This window comes from Hevea brasiliensis, chromosome 14, assembly GCF_030052815.1.
Source record: "Hevea brasiliensis isolate MT/VB/25A 57/8 chromosome 14, ASM3005281v1, whole genome shotgun sequence".
NCBI lineage: Eukaryota > Viridiplantae > Streptophyta > Magnoliopsida > Malpighiales > Euphorbiaceae > Hevea > Hevea brasiliensis.
The window spans coordinates 15,379,815-15,405,627 of record NC_079506.1 but is presented as its reverse complement, the minus strand read 5'-3'; the positions used below and the strand labels follow the sequence as shown (position 1 = coordinate 15,405,627).

The 25,813-nt window shown below is 34.5% G+C and overlaps 2 protein-coding genes and 1 long non-coding RNA gene across 15 annotated transcripts in view; 2 read left to right on the top strand and 1 right to left on the bottom strand.

The window, feature by feature from the left end:
* Window positions 1-9,005: 9,005 nt before the first annotated feature.
* On the top strand, window positions 9,006-10,194 carry LOC131172800 (uncharacterized). Its single transcript, XM_058134322.1, has 3 exons — window positions 9,006-9,073; window positions 9,205-9,613; window positions 10,186-10,194. Exons 1-3 carry the CDS (start codon window positions 9,006-9,008, stop codon window positions 10,192-10,194), a joined length of 486 nt encoding a protein of 161 aa, XP_057990305.1.
* Window positions 10,195-19,229: 9,035 nt separating this feature from the next.
* Window positions 19,230-20,568, top strand: LOC131173276 (uncharacterized). The gene is made up of 3 exons (XR_009143533.1): window positions 19,230-19,317; window positions 19,764-19,822; window positions 20,401-20,568. It is a non-coding gene; the product is annotated as an uncharacterized LOC131173276 (long non-coding RNA).
* A 3,558-nt stretch (window positions 20,569-24,126) lies between these two features.
* Window positions 24,127-25,813, bottom strand: part of LOC110649167 (putative disease resistance protein RGA3) — a 94,562-nt gene continuing 92,875 nt past the window's right edge. For 11 of the 13 annotated variants that reach the window (XM_058135343.1, XM_058135338.1, XM_058135335.1 and 8 more), the window contains 3 exons: window positions 25,235-25,306; window positions 24,878-24,957; window positions 24,127-24,690 (listed from right to left, as the gene is read on the bottom strand). The gene's annotated coding sequence lies outside the window, so the exon portion shown is untranslated. The remainder of the gene's footprint in view (window positions 24,691-24,877; window positions 24,958-25,234; window positions 25,307-25,813) is intronic. The other 2 variants (XM_058135346.1, XM_058135348.1) reach the window with 1 other exon arrangement.

Here is a 25,813-nt window from a genome sequence, read left to right as displayed (position 1 = left end):
CTTTGGTATGCCTGACCAGTTTTGGCAAAAATGCCATAACTTGGTCTCCAAAGCTACAAATTGAGTGAAACCAGTGCCAAAAGTTTTATAAGACATAGCACAACAATTTTTATGTTTTGACCAAGCTCCAAAACCCATTTCATCCTTGGGAAAATATTAGCCAAAATTAGGAATAGAAATCTGGAAAATGTTAAGTTGAACCCAGAATGCCATTTGATACCTGTGTGTTCATTTGGCCATAACTCCCACTAGGAAATTCCATTTGAGATGTGCAAATATGATCTGGAAACATGATACTTAGGGCTACAACATTGATTTAGACACCTTTGTCAAATTCTAAGTGTAAAGACCCTAAAAAGAGGGTCAAACATACTGTCCTGAAGTTTGGTTATTGCCTTTATAGGATTGAGAGTCCAGGTTAATACATTGACTATAACTTACTATACCAAGCTTGAAAAATTATGAAATTGTACCTAGAAGTCCCTAAGGCATAGAAGAACATATCTTGTGAAGGAACCTAAGTCTAAAAATGACCATAAAATGATCAAATGACTGGTCAAAGTTTATTGACTAGGAATTATAAATTCTGGACAGCTTAGAGGCAAAGAGACCAGTTATGGTATTTTGACCATAACTTGAGTTCTATAATCCCAAATTCAGTGATTCAAAAACTGAAATTCAAGTTTAAATATAGAGGATCAATTGTTATGGATGAAGTATGACTTAATAGACATCTTAACCTAGTCAAATTCCTAGATAAAGATAACACATCAACATGAATTAGGGCTACAACATTGATTTAGACACCTTTGTCAAATTCTAAGTGTAAAGACCCTAAAAAGAGGGTTAAACATACTGCCCTGAAATTTGGTTATTGCCTTTATAGGATTGAGAGTCCAGGTTAATACATTGACTATAACTTACTATACCAAGCTTGAAAAATTATGAAATTGTACCTAGGAGTCCCTAAGACATAGAAGAACATATCTTGTGAAGGAACCTAAGTCTAAAAATGACCATAAAATGATCAAATGACTGGTCAAAGTTTATTGACCAGGAATTGTAAATTCTAGACAGCTTAGAGGCAAAGGGACCAGTTATGGTATTTTGACCATAACTTGAGTTCTATAATCCCAAATTCAGTGATTCAAAAATTGAAATTCAAGTTTAAATATAGAGGATCAATTGTTATGGAGGAAGTGTGACTTAATAGACATCTTAACCTAGTCAAATTCCTAGATAAAGATAACACATCAACATGAATTAGGGCTACAACATTGATTTAGACACCTTTGTCAAATTCTAAGTGTAAAGACCCTAAAAAGAGGGTTAAACATACTGCCCTGAAGTTTGGTTATTGCCTTTATAGGATTGAGAGTCCAGGTTAATACATTGACTATAACTTACTATACCAAGCTTGAAAAATTATGAAATTGTACCTAGGAGTCTCTAAGACATAGAAGAACATATCTTGTGAAGGAACCTAAGTCTAAAAATGACCATAAAATGATCAAATGACTGGTCAAAGTTTATTGACCAGGAATTGTAAATTTTTGACAGCTTAGAGGCAAAGGGACCAGTTATGGTATTTTGACCATAACTTGAGTTCTATAATTCCAAATTCAGTGATTCAAAAACTGAAATTCAAGTTTAAATATAGAGGATCAATTGTTATGGAGGAAGTGTGACTTAATAGACATCTTAACCTAGTCAAATTCCTAGATAAAGATAACACATCAACATGAACCTAAAGAAAGGTTCATGGGAAAAATGCTATATGTGATAATTAAAATACTTATAAGGATAATTAAATATTAAAAATGATATGAATATGTAAATTGGGACTAATGTCCTATTAATATGAAATTAATAGTACCAATGAACAATATCAGAAAATAGTAATAGTGAATAGTGCTAAAATAATTAAAAATGTTTAATTGCCCATAGTATACCTAGACTTATATATTTAATTTGGATAAATTAGTATACCAATTAAGGACTACAGATAGCAGTACTGCCTACCGAAAAAATCATGAACTGACAATATATGTCTGGTATGATTGTTCTACAGGCTATATGCCTACTTACTGGCCATTGTGCCTACTTTATTTCTGGCTTTATAAGCCTGACAGCGGGTCTCGTGCTCAACAGCTGGCCTCGTGCCTGACAGACGTATATTGGATGGACATATGGTTGTCTAACCAGTATACACCCATGCATCCAGCTTTTATAATTTGTTATAGGTTTCTTGGGCACTAATAAAAAATTAATTAAGACTTAAAATACAATAAGAAATCATAAAAGATCCCGACAATGTTAACTGCTTCCAAAGAGCAATAAAATATAAAAGACCCAGAAATTATAATTTGTAGATATTATTTCAATTGTTAAATTATTGTTATTATAAATTATACACCACTAAGCGTTATGCTTAGCGCGTTGATTTTCCATCACGTAGGTACTGGAGATTAGTCCCAGCAGCCGCAGCAGCCGCAACAGCAGCACCAGTAGTGCTCTAATAGAGCTCTGACCAGATCTGCCACTGTCCAGAGTCACCTCATCGGTCTTTTGTATTTTGTTAGGGCCCATGTTTAGACTAGTATTTTGGTTCATTATGTCTAGTCATGATGCATTTCATTTTGGACTTGTAATGAAATTTTGAGATTGAAAAGAAAACTTGTAATTTATTATCTATGAAGTTCTATATGAATGCAATAGATGATATTTCATTTTTAGATCTCATAAATAATTGTAAATGATATGATATAAGAGAATATGATATGGAAATGTGTGAAATGAATATGGACATGTTAACAGGTGATTAGTAGAACCCGCCAGATGCTAATAAAACAGGGGAGGCTCTGTCCGGGTCTCCACAGAAATAAGATATAAAAAAAAATTCTACACATAGAATACATGTTTTAAATGACATCAAAAATTTACAATAGATATGATAAAACAAGATAGGGTGCTCCGGCACCGAATGTGTCACTTCTTACTCGGCTATACAGTAGGCGAGTAAAGGGCATCACACACATATAAAAAATATATTTATTGCAGAAGTTGTAAACCAATTGTAACATAAAAAAATAAATTTAGAACCCAACTGCCAGTCTTTAACTTCGATAATTTTCTCTCTTAATTTGTAAACTTATGTTTTAAATGACTAATTATTTGAATTTTTTAATATAATAACCTTTAAAATAATATATATATATATATATATATATATATATATATTAATGTATTGCACCAACCTATATAACGAGTTAATTTTTGTTTGGACCATTTCTTTTAGAGTTGATTTTTGTAATGTTATAAAAAGTTTTATTTTATTTTATTTTATTTTATTTTTTTACATGCTAAAAGAGATGAACAAGAGAAATGTAGTCTTGATTCCTAAATGTAAAACCCCTTTATCTATTAATCAATATAGGCCTATAAGTCTGTGCACTTTCCAATATAAAGTGATTGTAAAAATTATGGTGAATAGACTTAAATCTTTGATGTAGTTTTTGATTTTTCAATTTAATTTTTCAAATTTATAATATTTTTTTACTTATAAAATTAATAAATAGGATATATTATTAGTAAAAGAATAATTACAAGTTAAATATTATTATAAAACACAAAATAATAATTATAAATAATATATTATTAATAATATTATAATTAATAATGTTTTAATTAATAAAAATTCAGTTATTTCAATTAACTCAATTATAATTAAAGTGATAATAAAAAATTTTTAAAATTAGTAACAAAATTTGAATCTTATCAAATTTATTTTTATTAAACAAATAAAAATTTTTTGATTTTGATTTAATTCAATTATTTAAATATTACCGAATAATGCACCTCCCACTAAGTATATTAAGTTTGGTACTTAAAGAGGTTTGATGCTATTCACTTCTTCCTTTAATTTTTATTTTTTATTTTTAAAAAAGGTGGCACATCAAAATTCAAAGTAGGAATTCAATAATCAAGAACTATTTGATTTATTGTTTAGTCCAACTCAACCAAAACTAGTCCATTCTTTATGAAACCATAGACTTCACCCCCAAATATCACTCATCTTAACATCAAAGCATATCAATTTCATGAAGAGATTTCTTTGAAACTGAGTTTATTATTAATTGATTTTGTTGAAAAAAAAAAATCAAAGTCATAATTAAATCATATATGATTGATTTATTTTCACAAGTCACTAAAGATGTTTAGAAAACCATTTATAATTTAATTGAGTTTAGTGTTCTAAAGTCTCTAAATATGGAATATCGCATTCTGCCAAAATGAAAAGTCGTGCTGCCCAAATATTACTCCAAAGAAAAATGGGCTAGATTTTATTATTTGTAGAATATTAATTACAACTTGATAGAATCTCCTAATTTACAAATAATGCTAAAAATTAATTCAACTTGTGCTCTTAGAATAGTCAAGCTCTATACATGCGTTCAATTTCTAATTAAATGCTTTTTCCTATTTACCACAAACTCTCTTACCAATCTTGGAAGGAGTTATGCATCATCTCTTTTTTAATTTTTTTTCTTAGTCAATCATCACATTTTAATTGGTGGGCTCGATATATAATCTCTTTTTAATAAATTTTATTATAAAAGTGATAAATCTTATAATTAATAGATAAAAAAATTCAAAATTGAGACATTTCCCTTTATTAATATCATCCTTAAAGATGAAAAAATATTAATCAAATTATCTTAATTGGCTAAAATATTTTTTTTAGGTAGGTACCACATCAAAATGCAAAGAAGAAATTCAATAATAAACAACTAATAGCTTTATTCTTTAGTCCAAGTCAAACAAAACTAGCCCATTCATTGTGAAACCGTAGTCTTCATAAAAATATTATGTTGTATTATTAAATAAAGGAAAATTATAAAAAAAAGTACATGAAATTTCATCTAATTTTTACTTTAGGGCATGTAGTTTACTTTGTGATAAAGTGATATCCTAAGGTTTCACACCATTAGCAAATGACGACTTTTCGTCTTTTCTCAATCAAAAGGTGCTGATGTGAAATAAAAATATGCTGATGTAGAAGAGAAATCTACTGACATGGAAGAGAAATCTATTGATGTGGAATAAAAAAAAGTGAAAACTATAAAAAATTACCTTGTAGTTTCGCTCATTTTTGCTTCAAGATTTAAGGTTTATTTCGTGATAAAGTAGTACTCTGTAGTAATACTCTATTAGCAAACACATCATTTTGTTTGATATTGTTAATTTTTGTTAATATGGCATTAAAATAGTATTTTTAATAATAAAAAATAATTAAAAAATAATTCACATATTGCTAAAATATTTCATGCAAGAAAGAGATTTTATTCACTTTCAATATGGTGATTTCAAAAGTGAGATATGCTGATGTGGAGTTTTGCATGAAAATCCTGTCTTTTAAAATCACTATCAACAGATTTCTGAACTCGAAGTTTGCACCTTCACTTTTGGAATTACTATCAAGGATCGCTAATGTAGCATAAATTTCCAAGTGAGTTACTAGATTAGTATTACTAAAAATTTAGTTAGGAGCAATAGTTCTATTGTTGGGGTAGCTAGATTGAATCGGTACTCTTGACTGACTAGCCATCTAGTCCTCTCTTCTATGAGGTAGTCGATACTTTTCTTCATTTAGGGCACAACTTCCATTAGCATAGCTTTAAAGAGTTCATGGTTGAAATTGCCCTCCGAACTCCCTAGCGCTTCTAGACACTGTATCAAATTATTCTAATATAGAGATTTGACCATCAAAAAATACTGGAACTGGCAAATTGAATTTTTTAAAATTCTTCTAATCTAGGATAAATCTTCTTCTCTATTGGCTTTTAGGGTGCCTTGAACACATATTGTATTTACAATACCCTCAAAAAAATAATAGATATTAATTTAAATTGTTGATAATTAAAAATAATAAATAATTAAATCTGCTACACAATTAATCGATTGACCAATTTAACTGAGTTTATTATTAATTGATTTTGTTGAGAAAAAAATTCAAAACAATAATTAAATAATATGTGACTGATTTTTTTCACAAGTCACTAAATATGTTTAGAAAAGTATTTATAATTTAATTGAGTTTGGTGTTCTAAAGTCTCCAAATATGGATTATGACATTCTGCCAAAATGCTCAAGTCGTGCAGCCCAAATATTACTCCAAAGACAAATGAGCTGGACTTTATTAATTTTAGAATATTAGTCACGGAAAATTCTTTTCTCAATTAATTATTATAAATATAAAATATAAATATTTAAATTTAATATACTTCATAAATAAATCTCTCTATCTATTATGTAATCACGGAAATTTATCGATGACATATTTATTAACAAATTATTGATAAATTTACATAAGTTATTGTGTAACAAATGAATCTTGAATAATTTATATATCTATTCCATAAAGGAATCATAGTGCATATTCGAATTAATGTCTAAAATATTTTATATTTTGCATTTGAGAGAAAAAATCTTCTTTTTTGTTTGAGAAATTTAATTAATTTATTGAATTATAGTTTGTTTCTTTTCTTCATAGTGGTAAGTTATGACGTCGGAGTTTTTCTTATAATTAACATGACTTGATATTGGCTACCCGTACGTTAAGCCAATATTAGAATTCAGATTCACTTGGCTTTCTCAATTCTCATCATATGGCTTCGATCTCCATAGGCATAAGCATATATACTAGTCCTATGATTGCCAATTTTATCTTTTCTTCCTTTCAGTGAAGCAAACTTTTCAGCCTCAGCTTCGATAGCAAATCAATGGGATTGAACCCACAACAATTAAAATCAAGACCAGCAACTTCTTGATCAATAATCTGCACAATCATTGTTAGTTTTTATAATATTTAATTGATCTTTATGAGCGACAGAATAATTTCTGAAGGTGTAAAGAATAAAAGAAGAATTATACGTTGGAACTGCCGTCGGATCTGTCATGATTGTTGCTGACCTTTATGCTATTCTGTGGTGGAAAGACAAGGAGATGAAATTGAAGGCTTTTGAAGAGATAGAAGCATGGAAGGAAGAGAAAGGTGACCTTGAATTGCAGCTGCCTGCAAATTCCAATGGCAGTATTGCTCCTGCTGCAAGCGAAATGAAAGAAACAGTGAACCAAAGAGAAGTTCTCTGTTGCAGCAATTTATCGACCAAGAAACATAAATTTCACCCAAGACCCACACAGCTCTTGCTTTGAGGCGTATGTGGTGATTTTCTTTACCCCATTTTAAGAGTAATATTGTCTGAGGCTATTATCTCTTAAGACTAGTTCTTGGCTTAACCAAGAACTTAATTAATTATTAAAAAAAAAAAAAGAAGAATTACCTGATCTCCATGGTAAATTGTGGAGCTTCCAGTCTAGCTATCTACTTTCAGAGGCAAAGCTAAGATTTGAGATGAAGGGGTAATCTCTCAGGGAAATAATATATTATTTATATAAGTTTTTCATTTAAGCTTTAAAATCAAAATAAAAATTAAGAAAATGATAATGAAATGATTTTGAAACACCTACAGAAAGAATGAAACTTATTCATTCCCATTGCTGATCAATATTTTGATGACCTAAAAAAAATTTTAGTAATAAGAATATTAAAATAATAAAATAACTTTTTCTAATTTTTTAGCAGCATTTGAAATGATATTTTTTTTTAAATAATTTTTACTATCAAACTTAAATATCAAATAGACTCTTATTATAAATGTTAACAATAATAATAATAATAATATAATAACGGAGGCATATGAAATTTAATGAGCTTGTTGAATTTATAGTCAACAAATACATATATACATATAATTAGAAGCAAATCAATCAAAGAATTACCTCTTGCCTAATTAGTCTCAAGCAACTTGTGGTGGTCGCGCGGGTGACTCGATCAATCAAAGAATTATCTTTTTGTGGTTGTCATTTGAAGTCATTAATTGATAGATTATTTTATACGCGTAAACTTGCCGTGGACATTGGTCCAATGCAACGCCTATTCCCGTGAAGACGAAGGCCGTGGTTGACGAGTAGCGTCCATAAAGGACATGGAGTCTACAAGAACACAGTCGAATTTTGTTTATTATTATTATTATTATTGCTAAATATATGTTTTATGTTTCACAATTTATTATAATATTTCTATTTGCTTTAATTCTTTAATTTCATATTTATTTTGATTTCATATTTTTATTTACGTAATATCTTATAAATTATAATTAATTGATGTGACAAAAAAGCCAAAAATGAGTTAGTACTTTGAGTAATTAAATGGGATAGAAGCGAGTTAACATTATTATTTTAAAATTTAGATATTATTTTTGGACTGCACATAGAGAGAAATAAATTTTTTTTATTTCACCATAAAAATGATGAATATTATAATAATAAATTAATAAATATTCAAATTTAAAATTTTATCGCTTACATTTTAAAAATAGAAAAAGGCTAATATTTCTAAATTTTTATAATTTTATATACAGTAATTAATACTAATATTTTGCACACAGTTATTTTTTTTAACATATATACTCTTATATTTAATAAAATTAATATTGTGCATAGTGTTGATTCTTCTCTATTCAGAACTTAGAAAATGCTATTAAATTAAAAGTGATTCCCTTTATATTAATCTTTTCACTAATATTTTTTTTTATTGCAGTTGATGTAAAATATATTTTATTAATAATAATTTATTTTAAAATTATATTATTTTATAAAAATTCTCAAGAAATACTAATATTATGACATATATCAGATGATATAATAAATTAATATAAATGATGAACAACACTGCTATTTCACATATAAGACAAAGGGGATAAGAATCAAATTGATACATGAATTAATATAATGGGAATTGGTGGCTAGACTTTGTAGACCAAAAGTCTTTTGATATTCACAATGTCTTTAGGCAAGAATACAAATATTTTAATTAATTAATTAATTTATTTATTTATTAGTATACTTATATATATATATATATATATATATATAGAGTATTCATGAACTACGATGAGGCAATTAGGCAAAGCATTCAGCAACTTTCATACGAAATTGCTCTAATGGGAAGGTAATTCTTCTTTTTATTAACACAAATAAATTTCATGCATATATATATATATATATATATATATATATATATATATATATATTTCACAGATATATAAAATCTGAAGTTTATATTAATTAATTGTTGTCCAGTTTGATGATGAAGCTGATCATATTGCCAATCTTGATTCTGGGTGGATCAATCCCTTGTTCTTTCGGAGTTGAATTTGAAAGCTTGGCTTCAGAGAAGGGAAGGTTTGGTTCTCAAGTAGCAGGGAAAGCAAAAGCTGGGAAGAACAGCTACTTGGGTTTTGAAGATGTGAAGAGAAACCAGATGATGGGAAAGTTGAGGGAATATGAAAATATAATAACTACTTCAGCTTCAAAGCAAAACGTTTATGCCAATTTCAGATACAATCAGATGATAATGCCTAGACTATTTCAAGTACCAATTTCTCCAGCTGGAAATGCTCCCGGTAGTCCGAGTCCTCCAGGTCCTGGTCCTCGATTATGCACTGGGATGGAACAGTGTAATATAGAAATAATGGCCAAGAATATCGTTGTATTTTTTTTTTATTATTATTATTACAAAAGCTGAGATATATAAAAGATAAAAGAGCTTGTTCGCACCATTTCATGAACCCATGCATGCAAACTTGCTTATTACTGAATCACTGTCCTACATTCTATTATTATATATGCAATTTTAGGCTTCTATTACCAAAATAAAACCTTTTTTCTTTTGAATTTCTGATTTAAATTATAAATTTTTATTTTTTTTTCTCATCCACTATGATCCCTCTTCCCACTCTATCTTTTCCACCTATTTCTCTCTCACACTCCTAATTTCACCAGTTGATTAAATGATTCAATTTGAAGATTCACACCAATTTTCAAAATATTGATGAAAGAAGATTAGAGGTGAAAGATTTATAAGTGTAATGTTGATGCCAAAATTCGTCCAGATAAATAGGACTCGTTCAAAACACCATTTACCATGATTTCCAATTTATCTTAATTTACTTATGATAAAGCACCTTTCAGTTAATAATATCTAATTATAAATCCTAAAAAAAATAAATTAAAAAGCTGTGATTTGTCTGCTTAAATTAAAAAGCTGTGTGGGTGGACCAGGAACTCTGATACTTAGGAGTCACAGGCTGATAGATTATTTTAACATTAAAGTAATTAATGTAAAAAAATAAATAACTAATATATTTTATTCTTTACTCCAAGTCTACCAAAACTAGCCTATTCTTTGTGGAAATTAGACTTTTCCTCCAAATTTTTGCTCATGCTTTCTACACCTATGAAAAATATTTACTCCAAAAATATGAGGAAATATATGTATGTAATATAAATAGGAAAAAGTTACTAAAATGATGAAATAAATAAATAAATGTTAATTTTTTTTTATAAGATTAAGGGAGTAGAGACTCGAACCAGATTTTATTAAGTGAATAATAGATTTTTAATTATTGGATGAAGTAATATTAATGATTAAGTGTGAATTTCAATTTTTTTAAAAAATATTTTAGATCACGAAATAAATTGTTCTATGGACAAAAATAATCATGGAAATAACTCACATATATATTATATTTATTTAAATAAAAATAAAAATAAGAAATCTAGGATATACTGTAACACCCCAAATTTTATTATTTATGAGTATTTTTGATATTTTAATTTTATTTAAATTTTAGGAATTTTTTTGAGGTTTTTCGGATTTTAAAAATCGGGTTCGATTTTCCGAAAATATAAACTTTGATGATTTTTAAAAATTAATTTAAAGACCACGTGGCAAAACTAAAAATATATTTGGAGTCTACGTATTTTTCTGAGTTTTATGGAATTTTTTCGAAATTTTTGGACCTCGTTTTCGGTCCGAAAGTGAGTAAAAATTTAAAATTTTGTATCCTGAATCGAACCGGCCGAATCGAACCGGACCGGATCGGACCGGTCGAATCGGACCGGCCCTTTTCCTTCTTCCTTTTCTTCTCCCGCGCGCGTCGTCCCTCTCTCTTTTCTCTCTCGTTTCTCTCTCCTCTCACTTTGACCCAGCCAGCATGACAGCGCCGCCACCATGACCGGCCACGCAGCCAACGGCCGAAACGCCGCACGAACGCCTTCGCGCTGACTTCCCGGCCAACCGCCGATCCGCCACCGATTGGACCGGGTCTTGGGTCCAAAACCATCTACTCGGCGAGAGCTTTCCATAGACACCAAGAACGCCGAAATCCATCGAGCGGATTGTCCGATTTTTGCTCGGGAAGATTTTAGCCCATTTCGACTTTTGGGCTAAATTTCTCGAAAACCGTGAATCCCACGAGAAAACCGAGGCTACCAGCACGCTCCATTCGTCGAGAGCTTCGCAACGACATAAATTTCGAATTTTTTCGACACCGTTTTTCGGTGGGTCCCACGGAACTTCGCAGTGTATTTTCGAGCATTAAATGAGCTTAGAAAATTCTGAAAAATTTATGTACTAACCCCCGTGTTATGGGCTTCGTGTAGGTATCCTCGATTCGCGGAAATTCGACAGTTGATCGTTCGCAAATTTCGCCGCATGCACTGCACGGAAAAGTCTCCGAATTGGGCCGAGGTTTTGGCTAGCCCCCCATTGTCAAACGTCCCGAGCGCGTTCCCGAAGTCGGAATCGGCAAAGGTAAACCCGAACCTTGCTTTTTCGTAATTTCTAGTGCTTAAATAGGATTAAAAATCCATAAAATATTCGTGGTAGCTTAGAAAATTACGATTCTTTTTGCAATAGCTTAGTAATATTGCTAAGGACCGCGGGGCAAAGTTTTATAATTTTTAGAGCTTGTTTGGGCAGTTTTTGCAAAAATGATCAATAATAAGGACTAAATTGAAATTTTGCGTATTGTGATGGATGATTGATTTGATGGGCCCAGGAGGGGCTGTGTGATATGATTTAACTGTTGATATATGGATTGTGAATATAGAAGTGCGTTTTTAGCCCTTTTGCAGGTTGGGTAGGTCCTAGGTATAGGGGAGACTCTGCCGGATTTTCGGCACGACTTAGGACGTACTTGATATTTTTCTTTGTTTGTATTGAGTCAAATTTATTAAATAGATGTAATGTAATTGTCGTGAGCCGATACCTTCTTCCTCCGCCCACCGCCACGAATTTGTCGTCAAGTCTGTGAGTAAAATATTAATTTTAACTGTAATTTCAATATTATTATATGTTCAGCATGCCCATGCATCACTTATATGCATATATTTATGTAGTTAAACTCTAGGCACGATTTATGTTGCATTCGTAACTGTTGATGTGCCATGGATGTTGTTGTGGTAATTTGGAGCGCAGCGTGCGTTGGAGTGCGTGTGATGAGGTGTGGACTATGGATAGTACGTGGTAGTCACGGCTTGAGTCATTCGCTGGTACACGTTCCTTCGAGGGGTAGTCACGGCTTGAGTAATTCGCTGGGACCCTCGATTTGGTTATTAAGTGGAAGTCCGAGCTTGAGTAATTGGCCGCACCAGTTGGATTTAAGAGAGTCAGATAGGGATCACCCCATATGTTATGATTGATACTACAGGGTGTGTGAGTGCTCCAAATTACCTTTTTGATGTTATGATGTGAAAATGTTGTTTATGTTGCATTTCACTCTACAGGGTGCATTAGTTCAGATAGTTATAGAGATTATAGTTAAGATTGATATTTTACTCTCTGAGTCGAACGCTCACTCCTGTTCAAAAATTTTTACAGGCCACAGGAGGATATTTTATTCTGGGTTAACCTGCTTTTATCCTTCGCAGGTTGTTTATCCATGTTTGTGTAATTTTATTTACTCCTAGAATTTCCGCATGTGTTAGCAGTATTTATTTGAATTTGGTCTGTAATATTTTTATCATGTTGGACCTGTAAACTTAAATATATTATGCATGTTGATGGATTGGATGAGGGAGCTGAGCTCCCATTTATTATTATGTTGATGAGTATGTGGAGGGTGAGCTGAGCTCCCCAATTGACTATATATTATGTTTACAGGTCGGGTGAGTCGAAAACTCCCCGTTGGTAAGTCCATTTTGTGGCCGGACTCTGTCCGTTTGTTTTCTTGATATTGGGCCCAAATGGGCCTTAGAGTTGGGTTAATGAACAGTTAGGCTTACTACGGGCCTCGGGCTTTAAGTCGCCTGTGTCCTAGTCTTGGTCCGGCCCATAGGTTGGGTCGTGACAAATGTGGTATCAGAGCTTAGGCTCCAGATTCCTAGGGAAAAGTTGTCTAAGTGTTGGGAAGAGTCTACTAGGAGTCACATGCGGAAATATAGGGTCCACATTCGTCTTGCATTGTCATCTTTGCTTCTAGTTTCTGCTCCATATGTTATGTATAAATATGAGTCTATAGAGCTGTGCAATGTGCAGTTTTGAATTTTGGGGGCTAATGCTGCTGAATTTCAGGAAAATGCGTAGAAGCAGGAGAGCCGCCATCGCACGAGCGAGATGTGCTCGACGAGGTGTCGACAGATGAGGCGCCGCCAGGAGGCGGGGTAGGAGGCCTAGAGCTGCTCAAGTAGAAGAGCAGCTACCCACAGTTCAGGAACAGTCTTTCATGGCACAGGGTCCCATGGACCCCATGGCAGCTACTCTAGCTGGTCTGCAGAGAACCATCGACATGATGGCTCAGTATATGGTCCACCCTCCACAGCAGCAGCAGTCCACCGCACCAAGAGAGGAATCTTACAAACAGATCATAAATTTCAAGAAATTGGTGCCTGTTACCTATGATGTGTCAGACGATGCATATCGGTTTTGGATTCTCGCAGACGGCGAAATGTAATTACAGTTGACTAATGGAAGACTGATAGAATGTATGCAGCACGTCATGGGGCCCATGCCTAGACAATGGATGAATGACTACGTGTTACCCCGGATAGAGGGTTTGACATGGGCTCAGTTTGTGGAACTTTTTGTCAATCGGTTTGTGCCAGAAAGCTTCAGAGATCAGAAGCAGTGGGCCTTTGAGGCCTTAAGACAGAATGGCAGGTCTGTAGATGAATATGCTACAGAATTTCTGGAATTGAGCAAATATGCCCCTACAGCAGTATCTATAGAGACTATGAAGGTGAAAAGATTCCTAAAGGGGCTTGACAGGAGATATGCAAACCTGGCCATGATGTCTGACCAGTCTTTTGATGTGGTGGTTGATCGAGCTAGACAGATTGAGATCAGTTATGCTGTGGATGACAGCGGAAGAGCAAAGAAAAACAGAGCAGATGGTTCCTCAGGTGTCCCTTCCATGGGTACTCCGGATAGTGGTGGCCAGAGTAATTACAGAGGAAAGGGTAGGAGCAAGAGAAGTGGTTTTAGACACAGACCACGAGGATTGGACCGAGTGCGGATCCAAAGAATGGAAGCGATTCGAGTACAGCGATTCTGGTGCAGTTCAGATCTTCCTTGGCACCTTGTGCACAGTGTGGAAGAGGACATTCAGGACCTTGTTTGATGGGATCAGGAGTATGCTTCAGGTGTGGCCAACCGGGTCACTTTGCTAGGGAATGCCCCATGTTCAGCGAGCCACAGATGGGGTCACAAGGTTCTGTTGCGAATGTTCCTCGACAATTGTATCCGGGTGCTTCCAACATGGCAGGCAGTCAGTTCAGTGGCCAACAGGGCCGAGGACAAGGGGGACGTGGATTTGGAGGCAGATCAGGAGGTAGAAGTCGATCGTGGTTACGCCACTCGTAGGGGTCAAGCTCGGGTTTTCACCCCGACCCACCAGATGCTCAAGCTTCAAATGCGGTTGTGGCGGTGTATTCTTCAGTCCATTCTTATGAGGCTCGTGTTTTGATAGATCCGGGTGCTACGCACTCATTTGTCTCCCCTGTGTTTGCCATGAGGTTGGGTAGAAACCCTACAACTTTAGAATGCCCTTTGTCAGTAGCTACCCCACTTAGTGACAACATAGATGTAGACATGGTATTTCCGGGTAGCTCAGTGGTAGTGGATGGAAAGATCCTCCCAGCAGACTTGGTTCCTCTACCAGTAATGGACTTCGATGTAATCCTGGGAATGGATTGGTTGGCAACTCACTATGCCACTTTGGACTGCAGGAACAAAAAGGTATACTTCCACATACCTGGTGTGGAAGAGTTTAGCTTTGATGGTGACAGGAGCGTGGCTCCATATAATTTGGTGTCAGCAATTAGTGCCAGAAAAATGTTGAGGCGCGGATGCCAAGGGTATTTGGCATTGGTGAGAGATAAATCTGTAGAAAGTGTCAGCATGGAAAATGTTCCTGTTGTCAGAGAATACATGGATGTCTTTCCTGAAGAGCTTCCAGGGTTGCCACCAGAAAGGGGAATAGAGTTCTGCATTGATGTTGTTCCGGGTACAAATCCCATTTCAATGCCACCTTACAGGATGGCACCAGCAGAATTGAAAGAGTTAAAGGAGCAACTACAGGAGCTTTTGGACAAGGGTTTCATACGTCCGAGCACTTCACCCTGGGGTGCTCCTGTTCTATTTGTGAGAAAGAAGGATGGGTCATTAAGGTTGTGCATTGACTACAGACAGTTGAACAAGGTGACAGTGAAGAACAAGTATCCACTTCCTCGGATCGATGATCTGTTTGATCAGCTCCAAGGGGCTAAATTCTTTTCCAAGATAGACCTGCGATCAGGCTACCATCAGTTGAGAATCAGGAATGAGGACGTGTCCAAAATGGCTTTCAGGACAAGATATGGTCATTATGAGTTCTTGGTGATGTCTTTTGGACTCACTAATGCACCAGCAGCCTTCATGGACTTGATGAACAGGGTGTTTAAGCCATTTTTGGACCGTTTTGTCATCGTATTCATAGATGACATTCTGGTATACTCTCGGACCGAGGAAGAACACGTGTGGCACTTGAGGATGGTGTTGCAGACCTTGAGGGAGCACCAGCTATATGCCAAATTCTCAAAATGTGAATTTTGGCTAGAAAGCATCTCATTCTTGGGACACGTGGTTTCAAGTGACGGTATTCAAGTGGATCCCAAGAAAATTGAAGTCAGAATCGATTGGCTTAGGCCTACAACAGTCACTGAGGTGCGAAGTTTTCTGGGTTTAGCTGGCTACTATAGGCGTTTTGTGCAAGATTTCTCCAGGATAGCGGCTCCCCTAACTAAGTTGACCAGGAAGAATGTTCCATTCATTTGGACAGATGACTGTGAGGCGAGTTTCCAGAAGCTTAAGGAGTGTCTAACCACTGCCCCTGTGTTGACACTACCTGTGAGTGGTGAAGGATACACCGTATATTGTGACGCCTCCAGAGTTGGCCTAGGGTGTGTTTTGATGCAGAATGGAAAGGTAGTGGCTTATGCTTCGAGGCAGCTGAAGAGGCATGAGCAGAACTACCCCACCCATGATTTGGAAATGGCGGCTGTAATCTTTGCGCTAAAAATCTGGAGACACTACCTGTATGGTGAAGTGTGCGAGATATACACCGACCATAAGAGTTTGAAGTACATCTTCCAACAGAGGGACTTGAATTTGAGACAGAGGAGATGGATGGAGCTTCTGAAAGACTATGATTGCACCATCCAGTACCACCCTGGGAAGGCCAATGTTGTAGCAGATGCTTTGAGCAGAAAATCTTCTGGCAGTTTGGCGCACATTTCAGTAGAGAAGAGACCACTGATTCAGGAGGTACATGAGTTGATGGATCAAGGTTTAATCCTAGATCTGTCAGATGAGGGGGTATTGTTGGCTCACTTTTCAGTGAGGCCAGACTTGAGGGACAGAGTTAGAGTATCCCAACACAGAGACCAACAATTGATGAAAATCATAGAAAGAGTACAGCAAGGTGAAGGTGGTGAGTTTGGATTTGCCAATGATGGCGCCCTAGTGCAAGGTTCTAGGATATGTGTGCCCGATGTGGATAACCTCAGGAATGAAATCATGCGAGAGGCACACTACACACTGTACAGTATCCACCCAGGTTCCACCAAGATGTACCATGATGTGAAAGATAGCTATTGGTGGAATGGCATGAAGAGAGACATAGCCGACTTTGTGTCCAAGTGCTTGACTTGTCAGAAGGTGAAGTTTGAACACCAGAGACCGTCAGGGAAGCTGCAAGAGCTCCCTATCCCAGAATGGAAGTGGGAAATGATTACTATGGATTTTGTGACTGGGTTGCCTCGTACTACGCGAGGATATGATTCGATATGGGTAATTGTAGACCGCTTGACCAAATCAGCTCACTTTTTGCCTGTAAAGACTACCTACTCTGTGGCACAGTATGCTCGGCTCTACATTCGAGAAATAGTCAGATTGCATGGAGTTCCGGCTTCCATAATATCTGACAGAGGGCCCCAGTTCACTTCTCGGTTTTGGAGAAAGTTACAGGAAGCACTTGGCACACAGTTGAACTTCAGTACGGCTTTCCACCCTCAGACGGACGGACAGTCCGAAAGGACAATCCAAACACTGGAAGACATGCTTCGCATGAGTGTCTTGGATTTTGGAGGTCAATGGGATGAGCAGCTAGCTTTGGTGGAGTTTGCCTACAACAACAGTTATCACTCCAGCATAGGGATGGCACCCTATGAGGCATTATATGGAAGAAAGTGTAGGTCTCCTCTGTGTTGGACAGAATTGGGGGAAGCGAAGGTGCATGATGTAGACCTAGTGCAGTACACTTAAGAGGTAGTTCCTTTAATCAGGGAACGAGGGAGACTTTCGATGTGAGAAGAGTTATGCAGACCCCAGACGGAGGGATGTGGAGTTTGCAGTGGGCGACTATGTATTCCTGAAGGTTTCTCCAATGAAGGGAGTCATGAGATTTGGAAAGAAGGGCAAGTTGGCACCTCGGTATATTGGACCTTTTGAGGTTCTTGATAGAGTTGGAGCGGTTGCCTACGGTTGGAGCTACCACCCAACCTTTCTCACGTTCATCCCGTGTTTCACATCTCCATGCTCGGAAATACATTCTGATCCTTCTCATGTCTTGCAATGGATGTGATAGAGCTGAAAGAGAACTTGACATTTGAGGAGCAGCCTGTAGCCATAGTGGACTACCAAGTGAGACAGCTGAGATCCAAACAGATCCCTATGGTCAAGGTTTTGTGGAGGAGTCAGTCAGTGGAAGAGTGCACCTGGGAGTCAGAGCGGGACATGCGTAGCAAGTACCCTTACTTGTTCAATGCATAATCATGTGTTTTATTCTGCCTTGTGTAAAAATTCGAGGACGAATTTTCTGTAAGGGGGGAAGAATGTAACACCCCAAATTTTATTATTTATGAGTATTTTTGATATTTTAATTTTATTTAAATTTTAGGAATTTTTTTGAGGTTTTTCGGATTTTAAAAATCGGGTTCGATTTTCCGAAAATATAAACTTTGATGATTTTTAAAAATTAATTTAAAGACCACGTGGCAAAACTAAAAATATATTTGGAGTCTACGTATTTTTCTGAGTTTTATGAAATTTTTTCGAAATTTTTGGACCTCGTTTTCGGTCCCGAGGCAGAGTAAAAATTCAAAATTTTGTATCCTGAATCGAACCGGCCGAATCGAACCGGACCGGATCGGACCGGTCGAATCGGACCGGCCCTTTTCCTTCTTCCTTTTCTTCTCCCGCGCGCGTCGTCCCTCTCTCTTTTCTCTCTCGTTTCTCTCTCCTCACTTCTAGCCGCCGCCAGCCGGCCCAGCGCGCCAGCCAGCCGTGGCCACCGCAAATGCACAAACGGCCGAACGCCGTAACGCCCCGCCAGCGCGCGCCGACTTCCGGCCAATCCGGCCGATCCGGCCACCGATTGGACCGGGTCTTATGTCCAAAACCATCTACTCGGCGAGAGCTTTCCATAGACACCAAGAACGCCAAAATCCATCGAGCGGATTGTCCGATTTTTGCTCGGGAAGATTTTAGCCCATTTCGACTTTTGGGCTAAATTTCTCGAAAACCGTGAATCCCACGAGAAAACCGAGGCTACCAGCACGCTCCATTCGTCGAGAGCTTCGCAACGACATAAATTTCGAATTTTTTCGACACCGTTTTTCGGTGGGTCCCACGAACCGCGGTGTATTTTCGAGCATTAAATGAGCTTAGAAAATTCTGAAAAATTTATGTACTAACCCCCGTGTTATGGGCTTCGTGTAGGTATCCTCGATTCGCAGAAATTCGGCGATTGATCAGATGCGCAAATTTGGGCGATGACGGACGTTCTGGAAAAGTCTCCGAATTGGGCCGAGGTTTTGGCTAGCCCCCCATTGTCAAACGTCCCGAGCGCGTTCCCGAAGTCGGAATCGGCAAAGGTAAACCCGAACCTTGCTTTTTCGTAATTTCTAGTGCTTAAATAGGATTAAAAATCCATAAAATATTCGTGGTAGCTTAGAAAATTACGATTCTTTTTGCAATAGCTTAGTAATATTGCTAAGGACCGCGGGGCAAAGTTTTATAATTTTTAGAGCTTGTTTGGGCAGTTTTGCAAAAATGATCAATAATAAGGACTAAATTGAAATTTTGCGTATTGTGATGGATGATTGATTTGATGGGCCCAGGAGGGGCTGTGTGATATGATTTAACTGTTGATATATGGATTGTGAATATAGAAGTGCGTTTTTAGCCCTTTTGCAGGTTGGGTAGGTCCTAGGTATAGGGGAGACTCTGCCGGATTTTCGGCACGACTTAGGACGTACTTGATATTTTTCTTTGTTTGTATTGAGTCAAATTTATTAAATAGATGTAATGTAATTGTCAGGTGAGCCGGGACAGCCTTCTTCCTCCGCCCAGCCGCCACAGTAATTTGTCGTCAAGTTTGTGAGTAAAATATTAATTTTAATTGTAATTTCGATATTATTATATGTTCAAGCATGCCCATGCATCACTTATATGCATATATTTATGTAGTTAAACTCTAGGCACGATTTATGTTGCATTCATAACTGTTGATGTGCCATGGATGTTGTTGTGGTAATTTGGAGCAGTGTGCGTGCGTTGGCGTGCGTGTGATGTGGTGTGGACTATGGATAGGACGGGGTAGTCACGGCTTGAGTAATTCGCTGGGACCCGTTCCTTCGAGGGGTAGTCACGGCTTGAGTAATTCGCTGGGACCCTCGATTTGGTTATTAAGTGGAAGTCCGAGCTTGAGTAATTCGCTGGCACCAGGTTGGATTTAAGAGAGCTGTATAGGGGATCAGCTCCCATATGTTATGATTGATACTACAGGGTGTGTGAGTGCTCCAAATTACTTTTTTGATGTTATGATGTGAAAATGTTGTTTATGTTGCATTTCACTCTACAGGGTGCATTAGTTCAGATAGTTATAGAGATTATAGTTAAGATTGATATTTTACTCTCTGAGTCGAACGCTCACTCCTGTTCAAAAATTTTTACAGGCCACAGGAGGATATTTTATTCTGGGTTAACCTGCTTTTATCCTTCGCAGGTTGTTTATCCATGTTTGTGTAATTTTATTTACTCCTAGAATTTCCGCATGTGTTAGCAGTATTTATTTGAATTTGGTCTGTAATATTTTTATCATGTTGGACCTGTAAACTTAAATATATTATGCATGTTGATGGATTGGATGAGGGAGCTGAGCTCCCATTTATTATTATGTTGATGAGTATGTGGAGGGTGAGCTGAGCTCCCCAATTGACTATATATTATGTTTACAGGTCGGGTGAGTCGAAAACTCCCCGTTGGTAAGTCCATTTTATGGCCGGACTCTGTCCGTTTGTTTTCTTGATATTGGGCCCAAATGGGCCTTAGAGTTGGGTTAATGAACAGTTAGGCTTACTACGGGCCTCGGGGGCTTTAAGCTGGCCCAGGTCCTAGTGCCGGTCCGGCCCATAGGTTGGGTCGTGACATATACCATCTTCTAGTGAGTCTATCAAGACTGGTACTAAGTGTTGGTGTCTATTGATTGGTTAAGTGAGAGACTATTAATGCTAATACTAAGTCAATTCAGTTAATGTAGCGTTGGTTTATTCAATTATTATTATTATTATGTGTATAAGATTAGTCACATATAAGAAATATATTTATTGCAGAAGTTGTAAAGCAATTGTAACATAAAAAAAATAAATTTAGAACCCAACTGCCAGTCTTTAACTTCAATAATTTTCTCTCTTATTTTGCAAACATATATTTTAAATGATTAATTATTTAAATTTTTTAATATAATAACCTTTAAAATAAAATATATATATATATATATATATATATTAATGTATTGCACCAATCTATATAACGAGTTAATTTTTTTTTGGACCATTTCTTTTAGAGTTGATTTTTGCAATGTTATAAAAAGTTTTATTTTATTTTATTTTATTTTATTTTTATATGCTAAAAGAGATGAACAAGAGAAATGTAGTCTTGATTCCCAAATGTAAAACCCCTTTATCTATTAAGTCTGTGCACTTTCCAATATAAAGTGATTGTAAAAATTATGGTGAATAGACTTAAACCTTTGATGTAGTTTTTGATTTTTCAATTTAATTTTTCAAATTTATAATATTTTTTATTTGTAAAATTAATAAATAGGATATATTATTAGTAAAAGAATAATTACAAGTTAAATATTATTAGAAAACAAAAAATAATAATTATAAATAATATATTATTAATAATATTATAATTATTAATGTTTTAATTAATAAAAATTCAGTTATTTCAATTAACTCAATTATAATTAAACTGATAATAAAAAAATTTTAAAATTAATAACAAAATTTGAATCATATCAAATTTATTTTTATTAAACTAATAAATTTTTTTTTATGCTCATCACTTCTTCCTTTAATTTTTATTTTTTTTTTCAAGGAAGGTGGCACATCAAAATTCAAAGCAGGAATTTAATAATCAAGAACTATTTGATTTATTGTTTAGTCCAACTCAACCAAAACTAGCCCATTCTTTGTGAAACCATAGACTTCACCCCCAAATATCACTCATGTTAACAAAGTGTATCAATTTCATGAAGAGATTTCTTTGAAACTGAGTTTATTATTAATTGATTTTGTTAAAAAAAAAAATCAAAGTAATAATTAAATCATATGTGATTGATTTATTTTCACAAGTCACAAAAGATGTTTAGAAAACCATTTATAATTTAATTGAGTTTAGTGTTCTAAAGTCTCTAAATATGGAATATCGCATGACAAGTCGTGCTGCCCAAATATTACTCCAAAGAAAAATGGGCTAGATTTTATTATTTGTAGAATATTAATTACAACTTGATAGAATCTCCTAATTTACAAATAATGCTAAAAATTAATTCAACTTGTGCTCTTAGAATAGTCAAGCTCTATACATGCGTTCAATTTCTAATTAAATGCTTTTTCCTATTTACCACAAACTCTCTTACCAATCTTGGAAGGAGTTATGCATCATCTCTTTTTTAATTTTTTTTTCTTAGTCAATCATCTCATTTTAATTGGTGGGCTCGATATATAATCTCTTTTTAATAAATTTTATTATAAAAGTGATAAATCTTATAATTAATAGATAAAAAAATTTAAAATTGAGACATTTCCCTTTATTAATGTCATCCTTAAAGATGAAAAAATATTAATCAAATTATCTTAATTAGCTCAAATATTTTTTTTAGGCAGGTCGCACATCAAATTCAAAGAAGAAATTCAATAATAAACAAGTAATAGCTTTATTCTTTAGTCTAAGTCAAACAAAACTAGCCCATTCATTGTGAAACCGTAGTCTTCATAAAAATATTATGTTATATTATTAAATAAAGGAAAAATTATAAAAAAAAAGTACATGTAATTTCATATACTGCTGTAATAAAGAAAATTTATTATATTTATAATAGTTATTATTATCATAATAGATTTCACAAAATATCTAATTTAAATTGCAATACGATTTTTTTAAGTTTAATCATAATTTGGACCAATAAAATCATATCCGATGCTTTCTCTTGTGCTGTTATGGATCCATGAAGTCGGATGCTTAACCAAAATTTGTTAATTTAAATTTGATATGCATTTTTATTCTTTAGCATAATTGTTAAAAAAAAATTTATTTAAAAATTATCAATTAATTTAAATGGTAGGGATAATCTTTATATCAATAAATCTGTAAATATAATATTTTATTGTTTGTAAATTAAATATAAAAAATATTAAATTTTATTATTAAGATAAAATAATAAATAATCTACGTCCGTACAAGATAAAAACTGTTAAATTAAATTGATTCGAATTATTTTAATCTTTTCACTGATAATTTTTTTTGAAGTTGATGTAACATATATAAAATTTCATGCATTTTTTTTTTCAAACACATGTATAAAATCTGAAGTATATGTTAATTGTTGTCCAGTTTGATGATGAAGCTGATATTGCTAACCTTGATTATTATTGGTGGAAGAATCCCCTGTTCTCTTGGCGTTGAGCATGAAGGCTTGGCTTCAGTAAATGGAACATTTGGTCATCGTCGTCTACTACAAAAGGGACCTCTTGGAAATGATAATAAGGAACAAACAGCTTCTGAAGTTATTTTAAGTCCCCAAGCTCCTCATCCTTGATTATGCAGTGCGAAGGAACAGTGTAAGATTGAAATAATTAATGGCCTAAAATATCGTTGTATTTTAGATAAAGTAAAAAAATAAGGGATCGGACCATTTAAAAACGCTAAAAGAGCTCGTTCTCACCATGCATATGAACCCATGCAAACTTGCTTATTACTGAATCACTGCCCAACATTCCATTACTTAAACAAATGCCATCTTTTAATTCTGTTTTAAAATAAAAATTATTAAATGACTACCATAAAAAAATTATGAAAAATTGTGATTTATTTTTCATGTGTTTTTACTTATCATAATTATTTAAACCTTATATCTCAAATAAGGTTAAAATGAATAAAATATTTTTTTGATAATTTATTATTAAGTAAATGAAATACTATATATTTAAATATAATATTTCTTTAGTGGCTATATGTCGGTAATTTATATGTGGAAGAAGAAGAAGATGTTGATGGCTAGAGTTAACAGCAGTAGAAGAGGAGATACCAGCACTCATGCACTAAATGCAAATAGCAAAATTCAGATACACATTTCAATAGTTTGCAACCCAAAACACAACTACAAGCAGCGATTTGCACAAAGCTCTGTCATTGCTTTTATAATTTCTGCCTTCCCTCCAAAATGCGGTTTATTAAGTTTTTACCAAAAGTGAATCAGAAAACATAATAAAATTGATAACGCATGTAAACCACAAAAAAGGGTAAAAAAAAAAAAGGAAATTGACCAGCAGAACATACAGGAAATGATTAAAAAAAAAAAGGGCAATCATTTGCTGATGAGAACTTGAAATATGGGGGGAAAACCATCTCTACAAGGAGGATTGCAGTCTTATCATTCGTGACCTTAACCATTGTTGTTTGCCTGCAGTTGAACTTCAAGATATCTCCTCGGTTATATGCGTATTACTTGGTTGAAGTGTTCTATTTCTTGTATCAAGCTTGACCCACACCTTTTACTAACATTCACATGGAAGTGTTAGGCATGCATTTGACAAACTGGCAGCATCATTTTGAATTGTTTTCCACTCTCATGTCCGCTCCATGAACCACTCTAGATCCAAAAGGGTAAATTGTTTTTAAGAGTATATTAGTCATTGGAGATTTCAGAATACTTTGTGAAGAACCTTGACTGGAGCCTACAAAAATAGAGAGATAACCCAATCAAAGATCAACGGAAGAACAAAAAAGTAAGGCATGCTAGGCCTGATCATTGATTCCATGCTAAACATCTTTAATTAAATATCTTGGTTTACAAAATAATTGCAAAGAAAATATACTGAATTCCACTGCAAACTTAAATGCAAGGTTTTCAGATCTTCTCACCTTGATCAAACTCACATGGAAAGCCACTAGATCTATATAGGAACGTATCTTTTGTGACAGGACTTCACTAAAAATTCTGACTGCAGAGGAACATGTTGCAAGTCAGTTTATAGAAAGTTAAAAAGTATTTGTTTTAAAAAGAGAACTCAATAAATTATAAATATGAAATATGATAAGGGTTTTATTAAAAATATAACACCCAAGTTTCTATGCTTTTTGTATTTTGAGTGATGTAAGAAGGTATTTCCCAAGATAGAAATATTTAATTTAATTTAATTAAGCAGTTAAACCAACTACATAAACTAAAGAATATTGTTTAGGATGAATTCACGATATGTAACCTTCATAAACACTCACCTTGGATAAAGAATGATCTTCATGTAAATCCAAACCTCTTCAACCAGCAATATTGAACACCGTCAAACAAGACTTTCATATCAGAAACAGAAGAAATAAATAAATAAATATATGATTTTGTTGAAACTCTTAATATTCCGTGTATCTTCTTCTTCTTCTTCTTCTTCTTCTTCTTTTTTCAGTTACCAACTAGCAATTGGATAAATGCAGGGTCATGCTTGTTCAAACTTCAAAGGCATGCATAGATGATCAACTTACAAGGATTGGTACCATAAGACAAAGAGGCCATCCTCAATTACTCCTCTGGCTCTTTGAAACGGGACAGAAGAACCACTGGACTGAATATCTGAATTTAAGGCAAACCAATGCAAAAAACTCTTTTAACATTATGTTGGTTCCCTCAAATATTCTATAGGATTAATTAATTTGCTTTGTAGATATCCTTATTTGTAATATAATTTTCTTTGTAGACATACTTATTTCCTGCCAACATTAAGAAAAATTTCCAAAATAATTCTGCTCTGGCATTGATCATTAGTTACTTGCCAATTCTGAAGCACTGTCATCCACTGGGATGTC